Source organism: Miniopterus natalensis, chromosome 1, assembly GCF_054644295.1.
Source record: "Miniopterus natalensis isolate mMinNat1 chromosome 1, mMinNat1.hap1, whole genome shotgun sequence".
Taxonomy (NCBI): domain Eukaryota; kingdom Metazoa; phylum Chordata; class Mammalia; order Chiroptera; family Miniopteridae; genus Miniopterus; species Miniopterus natalensis.
In genome coordinates, this window is record NC_142081.1 from 56,764,384 (window position 1) to 56,787,010 (window position 22,627).

General features: G+C 35.6%; 1 protein-coding gene across 2 annotated transcripts in view; it reads right to left on the reverse strand.

Moving 5' to 3' along the window:
• CTDSPL2 (CTD small phosphatase like 2) overlaps window positions 1-22,627 on the reverse strand; it is a 73,957-nt gene that overhangs the window by 21,460 nt on the left and 29,870 nt on the right. The window contains exons 3-7 of one of the 2 annotated variants that reach the window (XM_016211427.2): window positions 15,242-15,380; window positions 12,973-13,119; window positions 7,813-8,028; window positions 4,415-4,493; window positions 4,022-4,133 (exon numbers count right to left, since the gene is read on the reverse strand). In XM_016211427.2, coding sequence (XP_016066913.1) covers window positions 4,022-4,133; window positions 4,415-4,493; window positions 7,813-8,028; window positions 12,973-13,119; window positions 15,242-15,380 — 693 coding nt within the window. Of the gene's footprint in view, window positions 1-4,021; window positions 4,134-4,414; window positions 4,494-7,812; window positions 8,029-12,972; window positions 13,123-15,241; window positions 15,381-22,627 lie in introns of both variants that reach the window. The other variant, XM_016211410.2, reaches the window with a different exon arrangement.

Genomic DNA, 22,627 nt, shown 5'->3' on the forward strand with positions numbered 1-22,627 from the left:
AGAGCACCAGAACTGAGAAAGGTGCTCACATAACATCTGGCTGTGAAAAGTAGCTGGGTCTGCCAGGGAGAAATAGCTGGAAATGCAGGCACACTCTTAAAGGGCCAATGCACAAAGTTTGAGTGCAGCCACTCACCTTGGGCTCGAGCAGAGGGAGGGCAGAGTGGACTGGAGCTGTGTGAGGAGAACCTAGGGTTGTGGGCTCTGGAGATAGAGCTCAGAGGGCACCCCTCTGGATTCCTGTGCTGAGTGATGCCTCCATACTGCAGAGGCAGACATTTACTTTCCAAGCAGCTTTGCCTGAGGGGGAAGCAACTGCCCCACCCTGCCAGAAAACCTCTCCCCCTACCCCTTGGAGTTTCTACAGCCTGAAGCTCATTAAGAGAATCATATTAATAAGCCTGCAGTCAAAAGCAGACTTCAGAGTGCTTTGAGTCTCTGCCTGATTTGCTTTTGGACCCAGGCCTTGGAAAAGCAGACGTTGGTGTGCATCTTGGTCTTGTCCAAACACACCCAGCCCCAAAAGAGGGAACCTCAAGCTGGGGCTGTTGATATCTCCAAACAAGGTACTCAAGGCCTGTCACAAACAGTGTCTGACACTGGCCTGCAACAGAGACAGTGCAAAAAGACTGAGAGTCCTAGCAGGATTACCTAATACATACAAACAAACCCAAATAAGCAGCCAAAATGGGGAGACAAAAAAACAAGCCCCAAATGAAAGAATAAGAGAAGTCTACAGAAAAAGAGCTAAATGAAACAGAGATAAGCAATCTATCAGATACAGAGTTCAGAATACTGATTGTAAGGATGCTCAACAGCATGAAAAAAGATATAGGAACTATAAAGGAAATGAAGAATGAAATAGATAGGAAGGAATAAACACAGACTAGAGGAAGCTGAGGATCAGATCAGCAAATTAGAAGACAGAGTGGAAAAAAATCAATCAGAGATACAAAAAGATAAAACAATTAAAGAACAGGAGGACAGTCTGAGGGAGCTGTGGGACAACATGAAATGTAACATATTAGCATCACATGAGTGCCAGAGGAAGTCGAAAGTAAGCAAGGGTTAGAGAACCTGTTTGAAGAAATAATGGCAGAAAACTTCAATAACCTGGTGAAGAAAAAAGTCACACAAGTTCAGGAGGCTCAGAGAATCTCAAACAAGAAGAATCCAAAGAGGCCCACGCTCATATACATCATAATTAAAATGCCCAAAACTCAGGACAAAGAGAGATTATTAAAGACAGCAAGAGAAAAGCAAGCTGTTACCTACAAAGGAGCTCCCATAAGGCTGTCAGCTGACTTCTTATCAGAAACTCTACAGGCCAGAAGGGAATGGCATGAAGTTTTCAAGGTGATGCAAACCAAGGATCTGAAACCAAGACTACTCTATCCAGCAAGGCTATCATTCAAAATAGATGGTGAAATAAAGAGCTTCCCAGACAAAAAAAGGCTAAAGGAGTTTATCACCACCAAACCAGCATTGCAGGAAATGTTAAAGGGACTGCTATAATTAGAAGAAGAAACAGAGAGAGAAACACAGACATAAAGAATTAAAATGTCAATGAATAAGGACATATCAATAATAACCTTAAGAACTTTAAGGAAGAGATCAACAGCAATACAGTCATAATTGTGGACTTGAACACCCCACTGACTTCACTGGATAGATTTTCCAGACAAAAAGTCAATACAGAAACAGTGACTAAATAGCACACTAGATCAGATGGATTCAATTTATATTTACAGAACATTTCACCCCAAAGCTGCAGAATATACATTCCTCTCAAGTGCACACAGGTCATTCTCAAAGATGGACCACATGTTAGGACACAAAACCAGTCTCTGCAAGTTCAAGAAGACTGAAATTATATCAAGCATCTCAGATCACAAGGGCATGAAATTAGAAATCAATTACAGCAAAAACACTCAAAAACGCATGGAGGCTAAATAACATGTTATTAAACAATGAAAAAGGGACATCTGTAATATTTTAAACAAAAATAAAATTTAAAAATTAAAAAAAAAAAAAAAAATGAATGGGTTACCAATAAGATCAAGAAAGAAATCAAAAACTTCCTTGAAACAAATGAAAATGCACGACAACCCCATATCTATGGGACATAGCAAAAGCAGTCCTAAGAGGGAAGTTCACAGCACTGCAGGCCTACCTCAAAAAGCAAGAAAAATTATCTAACCCTACAACTTAAAGAATTAGAAAACTCCCCTGTGAAACCATCTAGACCAGGGCTTTTGTTTGCTGGGAGTTTTTTTTATTGCTGCTTCAATTTGTTATTGGCCTATTCAGGTTTTCTGATTCTTCCTGATTCAGTTTTACATGATCTCACTCATATGTGGAATCTAATAAACAGACTGAGGAACAAAATAGATCCAGAGACACAGAAGCATGGAATAGACTGATGAATCTCAGTGGGGAGGCAGGGGTGGGGAAGTGGGTGGGGAGAGATTAATCATAGAACTTTATATGCATATGAGGGGGTGCGGGGTGGAGGGGATCAATGGGGGAAAAAGGAGGGATATATCTGTAATACTTCCAACAATAAAGATAAATTGGGGAAAAAAAAGAATAAGGCAATATCATTCAATCTAAGATATGTGCAAATATGTCTATTTCTCAAATCCTGAATGATTAAAAAAAATAGGGCTTCCATTTATAGTAAGTGACAATACTTTAAAAAAAAACAAAATTGTCAATAACTATATCCCAAATGTTTCAATGCATTTAAGATGCATTAAAATGAAACAAAAATGTTCATACTTTGTGATTCCACATCTAATTAGCTGAATGTTTCTTTTAACCTAAAGTTAAACTCTGGGCAGGTAAACACAAAATGTACTCTAGATATACCTCATTTTCTTTCCTTTTTTTAAAAAAGTATATCCTTTGATTTCAGAGAGAGGAAGGGAGAGGGAGAGAGAGAGGAACATCAATGATGAGAGTGGTCATTGATCGGCTGCCTCCTGCACACCCCCAACAGGGAATTGAGACTGCAACCTGGGCAGTGCCCTTACCAGGAATCGAAATGTAATCTCCTGGATCCTACGCTGATGCTCAACCACTGAGCCACGCCCGGCCAGGCCTCATTTTCTTTTAATAGTACACCAGACTACACATTACAAGGTATTCTCTTAGCATCTTAAAAAAGGTATTCTTTCCTACAATTGAGTCATAACTAATTCTACTATTTCATCTATAACCTAACTTCTTCTTATTCTGTTTTATCCACTTCTGTAAAATAACTCGGCCAATTCTTATCTTTTTTTCTGTATGTCTTCACATTGAATTAAAAATTACATGGTCAAACTTGTCACATCAACTCCTAACAATAATCTAGCAAAATCTTTTTTAGTTTCTCTACTACCTTGCACATCAAATCTAAAGTACCCATAATCAGTTTCAAATTTTTCTTTCTCTTTCTACTTATCCTCTAATAAATACCTTAAATACCTAGCACTACTGGATACTTCTCTTATATCTCTTTGGCTAGGCAAAGGTTAAGGTACTGAACTCTGAAAACAGAACTATATGTTCTAATTTATATTTAAAATAATATGCTTTTCCTCAAGGAAAATTCTTAATATTATATAATAGACATTCAGTTTTTAAAGCTCTTCTGGTACCCTAAAGTATGAAATTTAAAATCATGGAAAAAGCATATTAAAAGTTTTATTAGTCAGCATTACGATATCATGCTTTTGAGAGTTTATTAATAGTCATTGAACTTATATGCATATATGCATGGCCCATGGACACAGACAATAGTGCAGTGAAGGCCTGGGGTGGGGCGGGAGCTGAGTGGAGGGGGGCAAAGGGGGAAAATGGGGACATCCGTGATACTTTCAACAATAGAAATAAATTAAAAAAACAAAACAAAAATATTTCAGAATGCCTAAGAAATGTTTATAGTTAATGTGTAAGGCTATTCAGTCACTTATATTCTTTTAGGTATTTTGGGCTAGTATTTTATTTTTCTTACATCTACAGATAATATACTTACCAGGTCTAAAACTAGGGAGAATTCTGGTGTGCTTCTAGTTTTCAATGGAAGGGCAGGTTTCCTATTTAGTTGTTCTTCTGTCAGAGGTGGAACATGTTTGATGAAATAATAGCTATAAACAAAATTTTAAGAAAATTTCAACATTAAAAATATATATACACACACACACACATATATATTACTAAATTCAGCCCATCTTTAATTAAATAATGCACATTTAAACTAGTAAACCAAACATGTAAAACTGAAAATATTCAAATTAGTATTTCAGTAACTCAGTAAAAGTATTAATACCAATAGGTCACATGCTCTTTATAACATACTATCCAGCTACCCCTCCACACATGTACTTTCATTCTGCTCTAAGAAGGAAAGGAAAAGAAAACAACTCACGGGTCAAATACTTCCCAGTCTTCTTCATAGGTGGCTTCAGCGTGGGCTGATGAATAACCACTATCTGGAGTTATTGGTGCTATTTAATAAAATGAAAAATAAAATGTTACTTTTACTCACTTAATCATGCCATTTTACTGCTTTTATATAAGATCTTCCTGAAGCACTGTGTATTTCAGGTTAAAGACAGAAATAATTTCTAAACAGTATTTAAAAGCAAGTTTATTAGCATATAACTCTAATTCCAGATCCAAAGGAAAAACTACCATTACAGACAAAATTGCAAGCTATACCATGGCAGGCAGAACTAAAAAATCCTAAGAGAAAAATACACTCCACAAGAATTCAATTTCTAAATGGATGGTGTTTATATATGTAACTATAAACATTTCATGGCATTCTTATAGCAGTAATACTTTACAAGTGCCTGGTACATACAGGTAGTCAATATATGTGTGCTCAAAATAGACCCAAAGCTAGATTTTATTTTTCATTTTTTGAAAATATATTTTATTGACTTCAGTGAAAGGAAGAGAGAGGGAGAGGGGAAGAGAGAGAGAGAGAGAAACATCAATGATGAGAGAGTCATTGATTGGCTGCCTCCTGCATGCCCCTGACTGGGGATCAGGCCCACAACCCAGGCGAATCAAACCACGATCTCCTGGATCATAGATCAGTGCTCAACCACTAAGCCACACTGGCCAGGCACAAAGCTAGATTTTACCCTAAAATCCATCAACAGTCTTTAAGAGGTCCATGGGCCCCTTGAAGACTTATGAAAACATGTTGCATGTACATTTTTCCAGGAATCGTAAGGCTGTCTATGATCTTAAACAGTTAAGAAATGCTGCTCTATATAGAAATCATTGATTTAGAAGACCCATTATTTATTTCTAATGTATGAGCAACTTAAAATAATCAAGCAATTCTATATTTCATGACACATAATCTGCTCTATGTTTGAGCTAAAATTCTATCAACTGATAGAGCTTTAGAAATTATGTTGGGAATTTTCTCAGACAATAATTACAACTTAAATTCAAGGAGAGGAAAAAGATAACTTACAAACTAAACAGGTATATCCCACAGATAAAAGTTTAAGGTGAATACTAGAGACTGAATGTTTGTGGCCCCCCCCCCCATTTTATACACTGAAACCTAATCCTTGATGTGATGATATTTGGAGGGAGAGCCTTTGAAAGGTCATGAGGTCATGAAGATGGAGCCCTTGTGATTGGATTAGTGCCTTTCAGAGAGCTCACATAGCTTCTGCCATAGCTTTCTCACTGGACACAGTGAGAAAACAGCTGTCTATGAACCAGAAAGCAGGCCCTCACCAGACACTAATGCTGTCTACACTCTGACTTGGATTTCCTAGCCTCCTGAACTACGAAAATTAAGTTTTGTTATAGCAGCCTTAAAGGAATAAGACAGTAGAATTCAGTAAAAATTGCTGTAATTTTTCTAACAGCTTTATGCCAACTGAACAGTTCATTAGCACAAGGGGATAATGGAAAAAATATCTTCCAACCACTTCTATTTCAAATTCCTATTAACCTCAGAGAAAGGGAAAAGGGAATATTTGAGTGTCTTCATGCTAAACATTTTTCACATTTCATCTTTCTCTCAAAACATCTCTTTCTCTTTTAAAGCTAAGAAAACTGTCTCACAGATCTTAAATAGTCCAAAGTCACAAAGCTAAGTCAATGAGAGAGCCAGACTCCTTCCTTCTGGTTCTTTTTGGCTACATTCTTGAAGTTAGGGAAAAGTAGTAATTTTGTCTCTCATATTCATCTTTTAAGATCAGCAACAATTTTACTCCTATCCTCTCATGATCCTATCAATCAGAGTAACTGCAATGTACCACCGCATTATTTTGCTCATTTATTAGTTTTTAAAATTTATTTTTTAATTACAGTTAACAGACAATATTAGTTTCAGGTGTGCAACACAGTGATTAGACATTTACATACCACACAAAGTAATCACCCATGTTAATCTAATACCTGTCTGATACCATACATAGTTATTATAATGTTACTGACTATATTTCCTATGCTGAATTTTACATCCCTGTGACTATTTTAATAACTGGCAATTTGTACTTCTTAATCTCTTTCACCTTTTTCACTCATCCCCCCAAGCCCCCTCCCATCTGGCAACCACGAATTCATTCTCTGTATTCTGAGTTTGTTTCTGTTTTGTTTATTTTCTACATTCCACTTATGAAGCAAACCACAGTATTTTTCTCTGACTTATTTAGCTTAGTGTAATACTCTCTAGATTCATCCATGTTGTTACAGATGGCAAGATTTCATTCTTTATTATGGCTGAGTAATATTTCATTGCTCATTTATTTTTAATAGCACTCACCACATTGTATAGTTATTTTTGTGTATACTTGTCTCATCAATTAGGTCATGCACTCTTACAGTGCCCATCACAAAAACAGGTGTTCAAAGAATGTTAGGGGCATAGTAAGTAAACGAATGAGACAACTAGAGTAAGTCTTACTTTTTCCCCTCTAGAAACCCCTAAGGTTATAGAAATCCCTTCTCCATCTTCACAGTTGTCACATAAAATAAATACAAAGGTTTATAAAGCAGAATAAAAATCACACTGGAAGCCAAAAGCCCTGGGTTTACCATTCAACAGCCTGTAACATTGGGCAAGGTAATCAGCATAAAACAGTTATGTTAGGCCTTTATAAGGATCCCGAAGTAGGCTGCAAAGTTTGGGTACAGGGAGAGATCCAGGAACAGAAGCTTCTTTTGGGGGGAAAGTCATCTATGTATGAAACAAATCTGAAGGTATGAGACTGCCTCTAGGTAGGAACTTTAGACCTAAGGGTCTAAGACTATTACAATTATAATAATTATATTAATAAAGTAAGCACATATTTTGCTAGTTGTGTTAAATTTCTCCAAGTAGTAAGACTAGTACAAATAATTAAACTGTAAAATATTAATACTGAATTAAAACAACCTTTTTTAAAAATTCAATTTTGCCTGGCTGGGTGTGGCTCAGCAGTTGAGCATCAGCCTAGGATCCAAGAGACTGAGGTTCGATTCCCGGTCAGGGCACATGCCTGTGTTGAGGGCTTGATCCCCAGTTGGGGGAGTGCAGGAGGTAAGTGATCAATGACGACTCTTCTCATCATTGATGTTTCTATCTCTCTCTTTCCCTTCCTCTCTCTGAAATCAATAAGATATATTTAAAAAAAAAAAATTCAATTTTAAAATGACTAAATTTGGGGTAGAGTTTTATTTCCAATTTAAATTTTCTTAACTTCAAGGAAGAAAAAAATGCATTTAATCTGCACATTTAAGAAAAAATATAAAATACTATATTTTTATAAACTGTTCTTAAAGATGCATAAGACAAGACATTTTCCTCACCTGTAAGGGGTGGGATATCACGATTAACTGTTTCTTCAGCTTCTTCTAAACCATTATTTATTGATGGCCTCACTTGAACTGCTTGATTTGAGTAAGCTGCTCCATTAGTTGATGTCGTAGTACTGGTAGTGATCTCATCCACCTGTTCCATATCAAGTTGTTTTACTATCTCTTCAGCTTCCACAGCCTGTCCTGGGGAATCGGATCCTGATGTTCCTGAAATGAGGATTCGGTGTCCAAAAAATCATCATTTAAAAACTCATAGGGGGTGGGAGAATAAAAGATGTTAAAGGGTACAAATTTACAACAATTAATAAATAAGTCCTAGAAATCTAATGTACAGGACTAGGACTTAATTATTCCAACCAATAGAAAGAAAGGGTAATTATGGACCATGATAACAGTAGTAGTTATTGCTATAACAGCTATCATATTACAATATATAAATGTACCAAATCAACATGTTACATACCTTAAATTTACAATGTTATAGGTCAAATATATTTCAATAAAAATAAAATAAAATAAAACCCATAAATATTTACAAAAACTAAATACAACAGAAACAAAGCTGAGGATACCACTGTTTAGTGAGTCTTTTCTAGACATTTCAAACAATGAGGAATAAAGACTATTATAAGCTAGAGTAGTACTTGTAAACAAAGTTATTAAGAGTGTTCAAATAGTTTAGAAACACCCATTTATACTCAATTATAATTTAGAATTTTATTTTCACTGAGACATAATTGACATGACACTGTAAGTTTCAGGTGTAGATATTGATTTACATAGTACAATATGATTACCAACCTATCATTAGTTAACATCTCTATCCCACAACATAATTATCATTTCTTTTTTGTGGTTAGAACACTTAAGATCTATTCTCTTAGCAACTATGAAGGATATAATGCAGTATTGTTGACTACGGAACTTCTTTACATTAAAGCAAGTATCATTTATTAAGTGCCTAATATATCTAGGCATTATATATATTCATTAACCTCAAACAGTTCCTGATCCTTTCAGTACTAAACACCCTAGCCAATGTGGGCAGTTGTGATTTTTAAACCAGAGGCAGTTATCCAAGAATGAGCTAATTGTTCCCCTAAACATGGGGGCCTTTTTATTCAAAGACACAAGGACAAATTCTCAACAAGATTCCATCTTAATAAAGATTGAAGTTAGTTTCCTCATTATATTCAGCCAGCATCTACATGACCATGCTGCCCAATTCTTCTTCCATTATGGAATGACCCCCAACTCCATTTTTTTAATAGATTCCTCCAAGTCATTTTCAACAACAAAATCAACCTCCAATACTCTCAACTTCCTCACAGAATATTCCTTCTTCCTAATTGCTTTAAATTTAACCTTCTCCCCCCAAAATCTCTTTTCCTTATACCCATCCCTCAAAGCTCTTTATTCTCCCACACAATATACTAACTGAATCAGAATTCATTTACCTCTATTGCTGCTACCAGATCATTGGTTTCCAAAATGTGCAAAAATGCCTGCTCCTTTCAGATTGACGTCTCCTGGCTATATAATTCTTCATTTATCCCCACTGCTGTCATCTACTATCTATTGCCAGCATCCTCTCTCTCCCCTTTTAAAATCCTCAACTGAGAATATGTTTTTCCATTGCATTTCAGAGAGCGGGAGAGAGAGAAACATTGATGTGAGAGAGAGACATCAATTGGTTGCCTCCTGTACATGCCCCAAGGGGATTGAGGCTGCAATTGAGGTTTGTGCCCTTGGCCAGAATCGAACCTGGGACCCTTCAGTCTGTGGGCCAACGCTCTAACCACTGAGCAAAACTGGCTAGGGTACCAGCATCCTCTCTCAATCACAGAGGAATTTAACACCTAAATAAATTTAACCGGTTTATTGCACTATTAAGTGCCTGTCTAGTTGTTCTTACAGGTGATGCGCCAATGACTCATCCAATGACTAATCCTCAAAGGTCTTGCCCTCTTTAGCTTCATCTTCATTCAGACTGCTCTTTAGCAGATATTACCATGGCCATAACCTGGACATTAACACTAAGAAACTGTATACCTCTGAAACATAAAATTCAAATATATTAATTCCCTACTACAACCTCCTAATCTTCTAAATTATCTAATTGATACTATTACATGTGATAACCATGTTTAATAAAGACCAGTCTCTTTTATCCCATGACACATCCCACGAGAGCTTCTTCCTCACCCTCTTCATCTAGTTAGGTGTATCATTTATTAAACCACTCTCAAGCCAGCAGCCTCAGTGTCTTTTTTGCTCCCTTGTCTTTCCACTGTCACCTATCAAAGAAATCCTTACTGAATCAATCTAACCTACAGGCTTCTCAGGCACAGAAACAATACAATTATAAGGACTTGTCATGCTCCAAATAAAACCCTCTTATCTTAGCTAGGCCTATAGCATGCTACTCAGAACTTTGTGTGTGTGTGTCATTCAGCTTTTACTTACACCCTCCCAACAGCATACATCCTAAACCTTCACCACTCTCTTTAATCCCTGCCACCAGAATTATCTCAGCAAATGACACCATCTCCTCCTTCAGAGAAAAAATTATAGCTATCAACCCAAACGTTTATATCTGCACACACCTTCACAGCTTCCTTTCTCCAGCTTTGGAGAAAAATGTTTCTTCTCCCTGTTTCAATTCCAATCCTTCTACCTGTTCTCTTGATCCCATTCTTATCAGTAAACTCCAGAAATTTTCATCGTTTGTTATTTTTTCCTCTATTTTCAACTTATTAGACCCTTCTCTGAGACTTAAAAACATGCTTGTCTCTCACAAATACAAACCATCCCTTGAGACTTTATGACTTCTCTAGTTTCTTTCATATTCATGTTCCTTATAACAGTAATCTACACTTGCTGCTTCCTTTCTTACTCTCCATTTTACTCTTAACTCTGTATGTTAGGCTTCAAACTCCAACCACTCCTCTGAAAATGTTCTGGCAAAAGAAACCAATGACTTTTTTTTTTTGTCAACACCCACCCAAGGATATTTTAGCCATTGATTTCTAGAGAGAGTGGACGGGAAGGACAGAGGCAAAGAGGGAGGGAGGAAGGGGGGAAGGGGGGAGGGGGAGTTTGTCCATTCTATTACTCTCATCTTTCTTCTCTAATACCACAGTTAGGTTGTATGAAGTCTAACTGTTCCTCCTGCATCCATCCTCTTTAGAATCTAACCTATACACTACCAAAGAGATCTTTAGAAAACACGAATCAGTTCTTAAAATTCACCAGCTTAAAACCATTTTAATCATCCCCTCTAACTAAGGATAAAGTTCAAATATCTTACATGTTAGCTCTATAATCTAACTTCTTTATAACTCTCTTATCTTATCCCTTCCTGTGCACTCCTCAAATCCAATGCTCCATCTGTGACAAACTAATTTCAGTGTCTCAAATACGTTATGCCTTTGCTCATGCTGCTTCCTTCCACCTGTACAGCCTTTCAAGATTCAGCTTTTCTATGATGCCTTTTGTGAACCACCACCCAGAATACAGAATCACTCCATTTTTTGAATACCCTACTGCCCCATAGCTCTATCAGTGCACTTATAAAAATTTATTGTACTCATTTACATATATCCCTTCCTCTTGTAAAAGTAAGCTTCTTTAGAGCAGGAACCATGTGTTAATCATCTTTAAATCTCCAGAGACTAACACAATGGCTGGATTACACTAGACGTTCAATATTTGTGGAATGAACTAAAATCTTCAAATTACCCCTCACATTTAAGTATAATTATCCTCTCTCACAGATTAAGAGGCTCAAGAGAACTGGTCCAAGGTCACACGGATAAAGAGTTGCAGAGCTGGAATTTTAAAACAAATTTAACTTCAAAGCCCATTCTTTCTCTACTATCCAAAACATTTATTTCCAAAGATGTTCTATGAGGCACTAGTTCTACAAGATGTTAATAGATGTTCCAGAGAATAGGGTTCTTAGTTAAATATGTCTAGGAAATACTGGGTTAAAAAGTTAAAGGTAGTGTTTTTTTTGTTTGTTTCCACTATAGGACTTCACAGTCAAGTTAATGTGCTAATATGCATTATTTTCACCCCCAGCGCATCTTGATTTTACAGTACCCTATTCTGCCTCATAAAAATTACACCAACATCCAGAAACATAATTCAAATTAGAATTTTAACCAGGCAACAGGCACTTATTGACTATTTTTCATGTGCCCAATACTGTATCAAACAACATGGCTGATGCAAAAATAAAGACATGATCTCTTACCCTCAAATAGTCTAGAGACTAAATTATCAAGTATAAATTAGGTATTAATCATCAGAAAATAAGACACTACACTAAATCTTTTTTTAAAAAATACATGGATAAAGAAACCTATTTCAGTTCTTTTGCAAAAACATTATATAATGAAAAACTTCAATTCATTTGAATCAGGGTAGTTTTACTATTTGACTAAATTGAAGATCCCTGTGGGGTCTGGGGGGGACCAACCAAATGATAATAAAAAATAAACTGTTAGAAAAAAATGACCTTGCCTGGCCGGGCGTAGCTTAGTGGCTGAGCATTGACCTAGGATCCAGGAGATCATGGTTCAATTCCCGGTCAGGGCAGATGCCCGGGTTAAGGGCTCGATCCCCAGTCAGAGGCATGCAGGAGTCAACCGATAAATGACGACTCTCTCATCACTGATGTTTCTATCTCTCTCTCTCTCCCTTCCTCTCTCTGAAACCAAGAAAGATATATTTTTAAAAAAATGACCTTGTTTCAACTCACTTAAAATATTCAGAAAAAAATTCTACTTTATTGATCTAGAATACTGAAAATGCTTCTAGATTCTTTCCTGTATTGTACACATTGTAAGGATTACAGAAGTCATCCAACAAAGAAAAAATAAAACTTTCCCTGCAGCCCAAAGTTTACATCATCTAGCTTTTCAGATAGTGAAAGTAGAGTTCATTCACTTCAACAGAATCAAATATACCCTATATTTATTTCAGTCACTTAAAAAAAAGCCTTTTAGGAGCTGCGTATTTTTAATGAGGCTAAAAACAAACATAAGATGCTAACAAATATAACATTAAAATCAAATAGGTCTTTTAAAAAACCAAGAAAACCATTAATTTTTTAAACCCAAATTATGGTTAATGGTTTATACTTACCATTTTTATTTGCTGGTGAAAAAAAGTTGAAGACGGGAGAAAATATGGTCCCCAACAATGTAGTCCTTGGAGGACTGCCAGAGGAAGGGTTATCTTCTAATTTTCCATTTTGTTTAACATGTTGATTTGTCATTTCATAACTACCAGCTTCTAAGAAAGAAACAACAAAAAAAGTTGTAATCTAGAAAACATGGCTTTCAGAAATGTGTTCTAAATCATTCATTGTAAAAATAATTTCCCCCCTCAAAATACTTCATGAAGAGTAACTGACATTGTTAGGAAAGTTTATTATTTAAAGAAATCTTGAGGAAAATCGCTTCTGTAAGTCAAATGATTTTTTTTTTTTTAATTTATCATTATTTTTGAAGGTATTACAGGTGTCCCATTTTTCCTCCCCAATTGACCCCCTCCACCTCGCTCCCACCCCCTCCCCAGGTCTTCAACCCCATCTTGTTCTGTGTCCATGGGTTAGGTATATATGCATATAACAAGTCAAATGATTTTTATACAAATTTACTTCTAATGCTTTATAAATGCTAAAGTTCACTGAGTTTTGTGTTTTTTTAAAAAATATGTCTTTAAAAAAAAGATCCCCTACTAAGGATCAAGCCCACAATCTCCTGGATCATAGGTCGATGCTCAACCACTGAGCCACACTGGCTGAGTTTTTCAAAGTACAGTTGACCCTTGAACAACATGAGTTTGAACTATGTTGGCCCACTTAAACTTGGATTTTCTTCAATAAATACACAGTTGGCCTTCCATTTCCCCAGGTTTTGCAGCCACAGATTCAACAGTATTTATTATACTATTATATTAAAATCAGTATTTTTGATCCATGGTTGGGAATCCACGGACACAAAGGGCACATTGTATGCATTGTTCTATGCCATTTTATATAAGGGTCCTGACCATCTGCAGACTGAAGTTTTGGGGAAGTCAAAAGTTGTATGTGGATTTCCGACTGTGCAGGGGGTTGGTTGGTGCCCCTAATCCCCATGTTGTTGAAGGGTCAACTGTAGATTTACATTTAGAATTATATAGACTGAAAGGCTTCAAATCAACACAGGTTAACAGAGAGTGAAATAAACTCTTTGTAAGTAAAACAAGTTACAATATCAAAAAACAAGTGCAAACTTTTGTGTTTGGGTATTTATATTTTGGGATGCTGTCTACTTCACAAAACTTAACCTCTAATTCATTTCTAATGAATAACAGCATCAAAAGTTACTTATGGGGTCGGCTTTAGCTCAAGCGGTTACTTCGTCAAAAGTTATTTATGGATTTTGAGGCACCATTTCAAAGTGGATAGGGAGAATAACCAGTTTTCTTTAAGTTTCTTGTGAATAAAAAATTTCCCTTGGGTTTTTGAAAAATATTTAAAAATAAATTCAAACAAATGTTTTGATTAATCAACCTTGACCTTCCACAACCTTAGTATCTACCTCATTTCTTTCCTTGTTTGCTATAGTTCTTTTAACTTGTTACTTTATCCCTTTCCTCCCTATTGGTCAATTCTAACAACAGAGATACACCACTGCATTAAGAGGAAAAAGCTAAGAAATTATTATTGCTGTTGTGTTTAAAATAGCTTTGGTTAAAAGGCTCTATGCTCTTAAGTGTTGTTCTTTAGAGATTTTTCTGCTTGTCCTTCTTGTTTTTCTCCTTTTGACTTTGAGGTGCTTGAACAGGGTTTATCAACAGCAATACTATTGACCTTTGGGCTGGATAATTCTTTGTTGTGAGAAGATGGCCTGTAGGATGTTTAGTAGCATCCCCTCAACTGACAACCAAAACAGTCTCCAGATATTGACAAATGTTCCCCAGGGGGACAAAACCACCCCTAGCTGAAAACAACTGGCCTGAATGATCCAACCCCGTCTAAGCTCTGAAATTCCATGACGAAGAAACAAATTCTCTGTATTTATTAAGTATATACTTCAAATCTATGCATGTACAAATTAAGTCACGACTATTATTGCTTTAAGAAATGAATTTATTAGAAGTCCAAAATGTTGCTCCATATACATTTTCATGCTAAATAGTATAAAGCTAGTTGCTCTGCCTTTTTCATTTTAATTCATCAAAGTAGATGTATTGTAAGAAGGTAAATTTTCATCTCACTTCATGCTAATAATACATAATGCAAAGGACATTACAAAAACTAGGCAAAAATTGTTTAAAGTAGATTTTTAAAAACAGAAAAGGAATATGTTGGGTGAGATCTCTGCCTGTACCTAATAAAGCAATTATCTAAATATTAACAAACCTCCATTTACTTGACTTTTCCGTCTTACTCGAGATATCTGTTTGTTAGGTTTTCCTCCTGCTCTCGGTGTTGATGTGATCAGATTATTATCTATATCACGTTCAATTCTACTCCGTTTCGAAGGATTTTCTCTCTCTTCCTTAAGATATAAAAGGAAAAACATTCATTGAGTAGTCATTCTGCCTTATAGGTTACACTTTTAAATGATAAAATATGATATGCACCCCAACCATGTTCTCTGCAGCATTATTTACAATAGCCAACAAATGGAAACAACCTAAGTAGTTCATTGATGAATAAAAAAAATGTGTTATACATGTGCAATGCAATATTATTCAGCCACACAAAAAATAATAAAATCTTTCCATTTGCAAAAACATGAGCAGACTTTAAAGGCATTATACTAAGTGAAATAAGTCAGACAGAGGTGGGGGCAGAGTGAGGGAGAAAAATGAGCGAAGAGAGTTAAGAGGTGCAAAATTCCAATAAAAAAATAAATAAGCCACAGGGATATAATGTACAGCATGGTGGATATAGTTAATAATACCATATTGCATATTTGAAAGTTGCTAAAAGAGTAAAACTTTAAAGTTCTTATAATAAGAAAAAAAAATCTCTGAACTATGTATGGTAATGGATGCTAACTAGACTTATTGTGGTGATCATTTCACAATATTTACATATATCAAATCATTATGTTGTATAGACCTGAAACTAACATAATGTTGTATGACAACTATACCTCATAAAAGGGACAAAATATTGTATGATCTATTTCTCTGTTTTTCAAATCCAGGAGAAACAAAACAAAATACCTAATATTGGTAGAAAACACAGGAAAATTTTGAGTGTCATAAGAGTATTTATTAATGCAATTACAATACACAAATATAATTACAGCATCCTCACAATTCAGATCCTTTCCCCAGGGTCCACTCAATTTCCATGCTACTGAAATGCTGAACTGTACAATATGCTCTGAATTTTTAGCAATTTTCCCTTATTCCTAGAACTACCTAAAAGGATAGAGGTTGTTTCATGAGCACTTAGGGTACGAGAGAGAACCTTACTGGAATTTGCTGGCATATCACATATCACCAAAAATGACAAAAAATAATAGGGCCTGCCACTGCCACATCTCCCAATTACCACCTCAATTCTTTAGATGCCCAAATTAACACTAAGGAGTCTACTCCTTAACAAAGTTCTCTATTCATTTCCTTATATGGGGCAAATTCACATATGACCAGTCTATACTATTTTTATAATATTACTGACTAAAGTATATTCCAAGCAATAGCCTGATTTTTCTCATTTGTAAATTTTTTTCTAATGTCACCTGCCACATGAACAATTTTCTAACATACTGTAATATCAGCCTGTAATTCCTTACTGTTTTAATGAGACTACGTGAAATCTTTTGATAAGGACTAGATTTTTAAATCTGTATTACATATAATTTATACATATAATCAATATTCTTATTCAACAGTAATAACTTCTCTACTTTTTTGTATCTGAGGCTTTTACGCTACAGCAAATAATATACCACTATGCATTTTCTAAAGGTTGAATATTGTTCTATTATTTCTGAAACAAACCTTGGTATTGTATGTGGCCAAAATTACAATTCCCTATTTGGATCAAAACAGAAAAAAGATAATACTGCAAATATCATCCAATGTAGAATTTTACTTTTACTGAGTAGTTTCTCTAACTTTACATAGTTCCATCAAAACAATGTCATTACAGTAGCTGATGGGTGCCCCCCCACTCCACTCTCTCACCCCATGGTTTTGCTTTCTGTAGTTTCACTTATCTGTGGTCCAAAAATATTAAATGAAAATTTCAAAACCCCCCACAATTCTTAAGTTTTAAAATGAATTCTGAGTAGCATCATAAAATCTCACGCCAACTGGCTCCAACCCCACCTGTGAAACAACCCTTTGTCTAGCGAATCCACAGTGTATACGCTATCTACCCATCTGTTAGTCACTTAGTAGCTGTCTCAGTTATCACACTGACTGTCCTGATATCGCAGTGCTTTTGTTCAAGTAACCCTTAAAGTAGCCTAAGGCTTCATCACAATGCCAGTGTCATTCATCTCATTTCATCTTATCACATAGGCACTGTATCATTTCACATCACCACAAGGGTTAGCATAGTACAATAAAATAGTCTGAGACACAGACCACATTTCATATAACTTTTATTACAGTATATTCTTATAATTGTTCTATTTTATTGTTAGTTATTATTTTTAAACTCTTACTGTGCCTAATTTATACATTAAACTTTATTATGGGTATGTATGTACAGGAAAAATCATACTATACACATGGTTTGGTTCTATTAGCAGTTTCAGGCATCCACTGAGGGTCTTGGAACATATCCCCTGTGAATAAGCGGGGAATACTGTATAGCACAAAGTAATGCCTCAGTGACCCACAACAAAATTCCTCAAATTTTTACTGTTTGTCATTCCTCTGCATTTTAAAACGAACAGGATGCCTCACATATCCCAAACATGGGATCTCCACGACTAGAAAATATAGGGGTCTCTTTATAAAGTCCTTCAAGAACACAAATAATGCCACAAAGCCCCAACTACACTAAGCTCCAGCACCCTCTTAAGAAAGTCTCTTAATACATGTGCTATTAACATAAGTACATGTTTCTGAAAACCCTGCATTCTGTAACACTAAAAATATCAAGGCTTATGTGTGTGGGGGGGTGAGTCCAGAAGGGTAGAGAGGGGTACACTGGGGCCAATCAGTCAATGCCTCTGAAACTCCATAACCATAGCACTTACAAAAACAATGACAGGGACCTCCAGAGATAATTTGGACACACCAGGTAGGCAGTCAAGAGCAGCTGAAATGCTACCTTAAAGCTTAATAAAAGGTATTATAAACAGAAAAGTAGAAACAAAGGTTTGTGGGAGCTAATAAGTGAAGCTTTAAGCCAGTAAGGCTGCTAAGATGGACACAAAAGGAAATGCAAACTGCCACATGAGAGGAGCCTGTTAGACCAGGCTGTACCTCTCTGGGGGGACACCCCCACAGTGGGTTATCACCTTTAATTAAAAAGTCTGTGTCTGACAGTGGGCAGAGCTTTTGTATCTGTAACAGCTTAACTTAAATTTTTTTACTTTCTTGATGAAATACAAAATTCCACTCCCATTATCCAGGAAATCACATATATAACAACACACCATCCATGTTATACTAACACTATTCCCCTATTTACCAGCACTGTATACATTAACTGATATTGTGGAGGTACCACATATTGTAGCGGAACAGACTATACTAAGGTCAATTGAGAATACATTCAAATGCTTTAGCTCACATCTCTCAAGAGAAAGCAGCAGCAGAAGCTATTAAGATCAATGTTAAGTTTCTGCAACAGTTGAGAATAAAATCCGATTCTTCAGAATAATGTATTCAAATGTCTGATGATGGTCCTATTCTGAAAGGTAGTTCATTGTCCAATTCTGAAAGACAATTCATCACCCAATCCTATTCAACTGTGTACTTTGGGGACATTTTTGGACATCATATGATTTTTAGAAGAGGAGCTATAAAAAACAAGAATTCTACTTTACTGTACAAGTTGTTTAATAAATTTTTATAACCCTACAGTGTCTTCTCTGGAATTTGTATTTTTCAGAGTTGTCTCTAAAACAGGCTTTGAAGGGGAAAATCTTGGAAAGGTGGTATTCTTAAATCTCTGAATCCCAAAGGAAATACAGAGAACAGAGGCAACCAAAGCCCAAGGGCAAATTTAAAACAAAACCAGGAGACAAGGTATATCCCCAAACTCCATGTGGGTAAGGACAAACCAACAGCCACAAACTTGAGTGCCTATATGCACCAGTGAAAAGTAAAAGGAGGCAACAAGGTGAACCACACATTTGAGAACAGGTGAAGCCCAAAAGAGCTAAGAGGCAAGTATTCAATGCAAAGCGTGGCAGGCCAATTTGATGACAACAGACAAAAAGGGGAGAGGAAGTTGCTGCCCAACCAGACAGCAAAGGCATCCATGGTAAGAGTGAAACAGGAGCAGTTTAGCTTTTATGAACTCTTGAAATTGACCAACTATGGCTCCCTCTAGAACAGGGCTCCACAAGGAGGGGAAACTGCTGGAAATGGAATAAAAATTGAGTAAGAAAGGCACAAGAGATAAAAAGGAAAGAGAAGTGCCAGATACATGTGGGATAGAAATACAGTGACAGGAAAACTAAAAAAAAAAAATCTCTGTATTTTTTAACACTACACAAAAAACAACAAAACCAATTTTAAAAGGTACCCTGAACCACAAAATACTCTGAAATTTCAGAAAATCTAATCTCATATAAAAATGAGCAAAAAGAAAGTATAGATTTCAAATACTACACAAATTTATCACAATAAAATACACAAGGAATAAATAACATCTCTACAGATAAAACGTGTTGGAAAAACATGCATAGAGGACAGATAAAAATTATAACCTCATATTTCAAAACAAGACATTAAGAAAATGATATGAGATTTGCCCGGCTGGGCATGGCTCAGCGGTTGAGCATCGACCCAAGATCCAGGAGATCAAGGTTCAACTCCTGGTCAGGGCACATGGCCAGGTTGCGGGCTCGATCCCCAGTCCGGGGTGCACAGGAGGCAGCCGATCAATGATGACTCTCTCATCACTGATGTTTCTATCTGTCTCCCTCCCTCCCTCTCCCTTCCTCTCTCAATAAAGATATATTAAAAAAAAGAAAAGAAAAAAAAAGAAAATTATATGATGAGTTAGAAAAACTCATAATAACAGAACAATTACTAAAAATTTTAAAAATACTTTCAGAAATAAAGACTGAACTAGAATGTACATAAAAGTGAGTAAACAGAATAGATTATGTCTTTAAGAGAAACAGAAGATAAAATAGGTTAAAAAAGTTTAAGGTCAAAATGTGACAAATATTGCAAGACAGACAAAGAAGATGTGACAGAAAACAGTAGTCCTTGAAGAAGGAAATCTAAGCAAACCCATGGCAAAAGAACACATAAAATTTTCCTCAAATAAAAGATTTGAAATTACACATTGAAAAAGCATTCTTTTTAACTACAACTATCAACCCAGAAAAACAAATACCAACATATATATTAAACATAATTTAAAGAAAAAAATCTTTTGGAGAACAAGGCAAAGTCAATTTTAAAAGGCCAAATTAGATTATCAAACTTTGACAACAATTTTTTTAATGCCAGAAAAAAATGGAATAACATTTAAAATAATCAAGAAGATAAAATGCGAGCCAAAGATTTTACATGCAGTAAAACATTTTCAAGCATAAAGGGCACCATTAGCAACATGCAAGAATTCAGAATACTGTTCCATGAGTGCTTTCTGTGATATCTACTAGAAAATGAACTTCAGGCAACAAAATGACTACAATGACATGAGGATTGAGGATAAGCATTTAACATACGAAACTTACGTACATGGTGGGGCAAAAGGAGGTTTACAGTTGTGAGTATGACAAACAGTTTGTTTTTGTACTATTTATTAATTATTGTATTATTTTTCATACAAACGGTAAACCTGCTTTTGCTCCACCCTGTATATCCTATACAACAAAGACAAATGCAGCCTAAAAGATAGTATGTATAGATACAAAACTCTAATAACTATGTATGATGCCAGTGGGTATTAAACTTATCCAGGAGATCACTTCGTAAATGATATAAATATCTACTATTATACTGTTTACATGAAACTAAAATAATACTGAATGTCAACTGCAATTGAAAAAACAAAAGAAAATAAACGTTTAAAAAACTGGTTAAGAGATATATAAAATGTGGTTTTTTTTAATTGCTCACTTTAAAAACATTCTGAGTCAAAAATTTGACAGAATTCAAAATACAAAATAAAGTTCGTTAGGCATAAAATAAGTAATACCAAACGGGATTCTAAATCTGCAGTAAAGAATGAACACCACTAAAGCAAATATGTGAGTAAATATAAAAGATCTTTGTGTTCATTACTTCTACTGTGCTCTTACTACTATTTTCAATAGTTAGACCTTCTATAATCTCATAGCCTCATTATGATCCAGTAAATTATTATCTTGAAGTTTCAGTTTTCCTATATATCTGGAAACACGAGGGTACTTTTTTCTATACATGTAGAAACACAGTAAGAGTACTCTTGTTTTGCGTTTCAATATTAAATTTGGTTTAATTTTTTTATCTAAGTTATATTTTAGAATTTAGTAATATTTTAAAATAAAATTTATAACTTTATAATTAAAAATAGGTCACTGAGCCCAGCTGGGCACGGCTCAGTGGTTGAGCATCGACCTAGGATCCAGGAGATCTCTGTTTGATTCCCAGTCAGGGCACATGCCCTGGTTGAGGGCTCGATCCCAATCAATGCGACTCTCTCATCATTGATATTTCAACTCTTTCCCTCCCCCTCCCTTCCTTTCTCTGAATCAATAAAGATATATATTAAAAAAAAAAAAAAAAAAAATCACTGAGTTAAAACAAAAGATTAGCCCTGGCCAATGTGGCTCAGTTGGTTGGGGCATCATCCCATACATCAAAAGGTTGTGGGTTCGATCCCTGGTTGGGCACATACAGGAGGCAACTGACTGATGTTTCTTTCTCTCTCCTCTTCTCCCTCTCTCTAAAACCAATTTCAAAAAAATTTTTTCTTTTGAAGAGAGATTAGATGATTTCTGATTTCAATCCACTGCTGCACTGATGAAAAGGAAACTGATATATTAGAATTCTTTTATGTACAAAAGGGGGACATCTACTCCAAAGAAACTGGATGAAATTGTAAATTACAAATGAAAATATAATAAACCTATTTTCCCTCTAGCTGCATAAATATTAAGTTGTCTTGTTGTGTCTTATGTAATAGAACATGTTTAAATTTAATTATGGTGCCAATTCAGTTGCACTGTCATTTGAAATCATTCAGCATTTTTAAAAAAGGAATTTAGCCCTGGCTAGCATGACTCAGTGGTTAGAGCATCAACCCAAGGACTGAAGGGTCTGGGTTCAATTTCTAGTCAAAGGCATGTACCTGGGTTACAGGTTTGATCCCAAGTGGAGGAGGCATCCAATTGATGTGTCTCTCTCACATCGATGTTTCCCTCCCTCCCCCTCTGCTCCCCTAAAAATCAATGGGAAAAAATATCCGCCAGTGAGGGTTAAAAAAAACAAAATAAAAAGGAATTAATATTTTAAATATACACATGATGAGTTCTTTAAAAGCAAAAATTGTTACAGCTTTTCAAAATAAAAATAAAAATAGCAATGATGTATTTTAAAGAGTATGTTATCATACTGTATCAGTTGAAAAAGTGTAATCTGAGAGACTTACAAACTCTTA